The 5,775-nt window shown below is 50.8% G+C and overlaps 1 protein-coding gene across 1 annotated transcript; it reads left to right on the plus strand.

Moving 5' to 3' along the window:
* The first annotated feature begins 384 nt into the window (after positions 1 to 384).
* On the plus strand, positions 385 to 5,456 carry TMEM238 (transmembrane protein 238). The gene is made up of 2 exons (XM_033170882.1): positions 385 to 828; positions 5,228 to 5,456. Exon 1 carries the CDS (start codon positions 464 to 466, stop codon positions 821 to 823), a length of 360 nt encoding a protein of 119 aa, XP_033026773.1. The 5' UTR covers positions 385 to 463; the 3' UTR covers positions 824 to 828; positions 5,228 to 5,456.
* The last annotated feature ends 319 nt before the right edge of the window (positions 5,457 to 5,775 follow it).

The raw sequence follows: 5,775 nt of genomic DNA on the forward strand, positions 1-5,775 counted from the left end.
GGGAACACAGGTTAGCTCAAGGTCAGCAGGGAGCTTGGAGAGCCTGGATTCCCGGATCGTGAGGACAAAGCCAAGCCCATACGTCTACTACCTGTTTGCTGGTTCCTCCCCTAACTGGTCGGGCCGCTTTCCCGGGTCTCTCACCTGGGCCACTCCTCCTTCCTGCCCGGGACGCCTTCACCGCTGTTCTCCCTCGCCCTCTTCCTCCTTCCCTTTCTCCGGACGGAGTTTTGCCTGGAAGGGCACTATCCCGGCTCCCCTCCTCTTCCTGCCCTCTCGGGCTGCCTCGCTGCGACTTGGGAGCTTTTGTGCCGTCCAAAATCTCCCACCCACCGCCCCACACTTTTTTTTTTGCAGCGCCCTTCCCGTTCCTGAAGCTCGCTCCGCTTCTCCCTCTTGGGAAGGAGCCCCGACGTGCCGCGCAGCCCCCCTCGACAACGGGCGCCGCCGATCCCCGGCCATCATGGGCTCCCCCTCGGGGCTGGGCCGCTGCCGGCTGGCCTTGGCCTTCGCGGTGCTCATGGACGCGGCGGGCACCGGGGCGCTGCTGACGGGCATCTTCGCGCGGCTGCGCCTTCGGGGCCGCGACTTCGGCGACCTGCTGATCTACTCGGGCGCCGTGCTGGTGTTCCTGAGCCTGCTGGGCTGGATCATGTGGTACACGGGCAACATCGAGATCGCCCCCGAAGAACTGGCCAGGGACTACGGCGCCAAGGGCGGCACGCTGGCCCGCCTGGCCAGGAAGATCTCGCGGACGTGGTCCCGGCGCCAGGACACTCGGCTGGCCATGAGGACGGTGCAGAGCAGCCGGGAAGCGGCCTAGACGAGGTAATGCCCAGCCCGCCCAGCCCTCCCCGTTTCCCGATGGACGGCTGCTGCCAGTCAGGGTCGGCTAGATGGACCGGCCCCGTGGTCCTGCTCGGGGTCTTCACGTTATTAGCCCCAGGGCGCAGTGGAGTTGTCGTTTTCAACGCCTTGCATGGCTCTTCCCCGCCGTCCAACTGTTCACATCTGCGCTGCTTCATTAGTGTCAGATTCGCTTCTGTTTGTGTTTGCACCAGGAGGCATTGACGGGGCAGGATGTCTTTGCTCGATGCAAAGGGGTTCACAAATTGGCTAGAGAACCACTTGGTGTGAAGGTGGCTTGAGAAGCTATCCATCAAAGAATACATGTGTAAACAGTTTTGACAGCGGAACAGACTCCCTTTGGAAGCAGTGGAGTGGATTCTCCTTTCTTGGAGGTCTTAAAGCAGAGTTTGAATGGCCATCTATCATGGCTGCTTTAGTTGAAATCTCTGCATTGCAAGGGGTTGGACTAGATGACCCTCAGGGTCCCGTCCAACTCTACAATTCTATTATTCTCAGATTCTATTATTCCGTTTAAAAAAAACAGCACTGGAAACCTAATGAGTGCACAGTAAATGGGAGTGTGAACCCAGCCTTGGTATAAATTACCTTCCTGTGTCCTGTTCCTTTGGGCAAGTTCCTGCAGCCACAAGAGCTGCAGACTTTCTAACCCGTTGCCTTTAATAGCTCGCTTAACATCAGGTGGGCGATTATGTTTCGCTTTCATGCCGTGAAAATCTTCCCCTGCTGATTTCTGCATGCCAGCTTGCTGATAAAAGGCGCTAGGAGTTGTGTGTTTTTGAAGTTTTATTTTCCTGGCCATCTGGATGCTTTGGTTGAGGCAATGTCGGTCCCAATCTGTCATAATCCTTTAATATTGTGGGATGTGCATGCTTTAACCTGGACCACTTGCTCCCTTGGCATCCTTTTGATCTACAATTAGCATGAAAGAGGTGGAGTTAAACCCGACTTTCCCCCAAGGCATTTGTGACTGTGTGAGAATCGAACCAGCAGCTATTCTGGGACAGATTGGATTTGTAGGGTGAGCAGCCACACTTTCTACCAACCCCAGCACCCCTCTGCTGCAGATCATTTAAAGCAAGGGTTCCCAAACCACCATAGATCACTGGTGGTCCACAAGCTTCATTCAGGTGGGCCATGGTGTGTCTCTGAATTTGAAGACAGAAGATGGCACATCCATTGAGTTAAATATATTGATTTTTAATCATATCTTTATTGCTCATTTTACTTTTTTATTTCATCACCACTTGGATTCTATAGAATTCAAATTGCAGTACAAAAGAATACAAATAAAAGATGCAATAAAACTACGATTAAAAAAAAATCATTCGGCCTCTAGCAACAGCACGTTGCAAACGCTACAACAGGCAGAAATTCATTTAGTGGTCCGCTTAAAACCCCAGCAAATTTCAAGTGGTCCGTGGCAGGGAAAAGTTTGGGAACCACAGCCTTAATGGAAGGGGAGCCTTGTTGACCCACAGCATCTTGTGGGTGGGCAGCGTAGCTCAATGGCAAAGCAGATGCTTAGCATTATTACCTGTTCACTTACGTTTCCCTGGAGAGCTGAGAAAGAGCCCCAATCACCCTTATAGACCAGCTGCAAGTGTGTGTGTGTGTGTGTGTGTTCTTTCACGTTGAGCAGCATGCATAAATTCAGCTAGCAAAACTTTGCTCATCATCACTATCTCTCTGCCAGAAGAAATTGCACCTGATAGATTTCTGTCTGTTATGCAGATTTTTTGGCTGTGACAACAGCTAAGATGACTTTTAAGAAGGATTGGACACATTTGTGGAGAACAGGTGTATTGGCCACATTTGCTAAATGAATCATCCATGTTCAGAGGCAATATATACCAGAATCTGGAAGACACAGTGGGGGGAGGGGGGGAAAGGCCATATGCCGTGCTGGGATCTTCCCCAGGGGAGCCTCGGAAACAGGGCACTTAGTCTAGAGCAGGCATCCCCAAACTCGGCCCTCCATATGTTTTGGGACTACAACTCCCATCATCCCTAGCTAACAGGACCAATGGTCAGGGATGATGGGAATTATAGTCCCAAAACATCTGGAGGGCCAAGTTTGGGGGTGCCTGGTCTAGACTCTAGAATCTTAAGAACTTGATTCAGCTGATAGTCAGTGCTTTAGCCTCCCTGCAAAGGGCTTTGCATGTGCTGCCCATCGTCTGTGCCTGAAAAATCCCTTTTGACCCTGCTGCTATGCCAATCTGTCCCACACCTGACACCATAGACATGATACCAAGTGCAAGGCAGGAGGGGGTGACCTGGCCAAATGGCCCAGGAGATCTAAGTCAAGGATGGTCCAGGTGGAGCCTTGGTCTAATTCGGCAGAGGCCAGCATCTGTCCTTCCACATCCTTTTGCAGACCACAGCCCTGCTCTCTCTTCTGCCTTTTAACTTCCCTTCTCACTTTTGTTCCTCTTTCAGTATCATCATTAAACTTTTAACACAACATGGCCTGAAACCAGAGACAGCAGGTGTTGTTGGGTGGTTGTTGTTTTTTTATCTGGATGAAACAAGAGACAATCCTCACATTCACACCCACCCACACACCCATCCTGGTACGTTATATCTGGCAGACTGCGAAGCTGACCACCATCTATGCTGAACACAGCATCATTCCTGCTGTATATGTGACAAGCTCAGTTTTGTTTTCTGTCTGCTTGAGAGGTGGTTGGGGTGGGGGCACATAAGTCTGCTCACTGGGTTTCATTCAGCTGTTCTTCAAGTTCTTCACAGCCCTGTTTCTTGAGCTTTCTAAACCTGCATCTCCCCACCCTCTGCTTTCCCAAACCTGCTAATGTGGCTCAGTCAGTAGAGCAGGAGACTCTTGATCTCAGGCTTGTGGGGGTCAAGCCCCACGTCAGGCAAAAGATTCCTGCGTTGCAAGGGGGTTGGACTAGATGGGTTGGACTACCACTCTATGATTCTGCTTCTATTTATTTAGTTTATTGCACCCTTCCTTCAAGGAGCTCACAGCGGCATACGCAGCCTCCTCCCTGCCCCCTCTGCCCAGCAAGCCATTTCTCACTTTTTTCTTTGCCTACCAAGGGCCTGAACCCCTCCTGCCATTAAGATGGCCATATGTCCTGCTTTGCAGAAGCATCTGCTTGAAAAGGAAGAGCTCATAGTGCAGTGGTAGAGCATCTGTCTTGCACACAGAAGGTCCCAGGTTCAATCTCTGGCATATCTGCAAGTACGGATGGGAATGTCTCCTCTCCGAAACTATAGAAATACGCTGGTCAGGATAGACCACTGGGCGGCATCCACACCAGCACTGTTATACCACTTTGGCAGCCATGGCTTCCCCCAGAGGATCCTGGGAACTGTAGTTTGTTAAGGTGGCCGAGAGCTATTAAGAGATCCCTGTCCCTCTCACACAGCTACAATTCCCAGAGTGCCCTTGGAAGAAGATGGGTTGATTGTTAAACCACTCTGGGAATTGTATCTCTGCAAGGTACGGCTGTCAGCCCCTCTTTAAGAAAAACTACACTTTCCAGGATTCTTTGGGGGAAGATTGGCTTGGGATCAGCAGCACTACTGCCATATAAACATCCTCGGCGAGCATGGGAGGCATGAAGCCTTGCCACCATATTGTCCACCAGCAAGCCACACATCCTCTCTGGGGATTCAGACCGGAGGCAGTCTTACCCTAGAGGTGCTGGGGGTTGGGGTTTTTCTGCACATTTCCTGCCACTAAGCTGTGGGCTTTGCTTCCTGTGGCAGCCTCGTCCGGGCGTCTAGGCTTAACACCTATTCTCCATTTTTTAGCAAGGCTTTAAAGAAATCGTACTAAATTGTGAGCCTGCACAGGTGCTCAAGGAATCAGATGCCTTGCCACCTGTCCCACCAACATCTGGAGCACATTGGGCAGCAATTTCAGGGAGGAGCCTTCTTGGCTCTGCAACCCTCCGATGCCCTTCTTTTGGCAGGCAACAGCATTTTTATTTAGACAGGCCTTTGGCCCACCAGCTGACTTGCAAATACGTTGAAAAACCGTTGTACCTGGTTGTTTTTAGTTCTGTTTTACTGGCCTTGTGGTGTTTCCTTTTAACTTCTGTGTTCTATTGTGTTCTGTTGCATCTTACTATGTTTGCATTTTTTGTCATTGGCTGCCTTGAGCAACATTTGGTGGAAAGGCAGGATACAAATTTAACAGCTACAAAACCTCGTACGACTGCCAGGCGCTTCTCATCCTTGCCCAGGGCAGGGGACTCCGGCATGCCACTGTCTGAATTTCATTTCCATTCTCTTAAGTGCCTCCCCCCCTTCCCCCTATTTGACCTGGGAGCTGTTGCCACTATTTCCATTCTTGCTCCAACCCCCAATTCTTCTTTTCTTGCAGGTGTCCTGCTTGCCGTTAACGGAATGATCTTCTGGCCCACTTGCGGGATGAATGAATGGACTCGCCAGGTTGGATGATGTTCTCCTGGGACTGGACCTGACCTTTGACCATATCCCAGGAAAAGGATATTAGACTCATCTCTTCGCCAGCTGCGCCCATCTTCATCCAGTAGTTTCTGTGTGGATTTTGCTTTACATACATTTCAATAATGCATTCCTTCCCCCACCCCACCCCAAGGTCTCTGTTCTTTTCTTTTTGCTGCAATGTAGGTGGGGACCCCTTCTGAACCAGGGCCCATAACAAAGGCACAACAGACAGAAATTCTGGCTTTCTACTCAGTGGCGGAGCCATGGACGAGAAAGTGGCCTCCTCTCTTCTTGTCTCAAAGCTTTTGAAGTTGCAAGGGCAGAAAAATGGGATCGAAAAGTATAGCTGGGAGGATTGTCAAAGGTGGCCGGGAATTGGGACTCCTGATTTCTCTCTCAGGGGACCAATGATTCAAGGGGGATTGGATCTAGATACCACAGCAATAACTAGAGGCTGGGGAA

This window comes from Lacerta agilis, chromosome 14 (genome assembly GCF_009819535.1).
Source record: "Lacerta agilis isolate rLacAgi1 chromosome 14, rLacAgi1.pri, whole genome shotgun sequence".
Lineage (NCBI taxonomy): Eukaryota > Metazoa > Chordata > Lepidosauria > Squamata > Lacertidae > Lacerta > Lacerta agilis.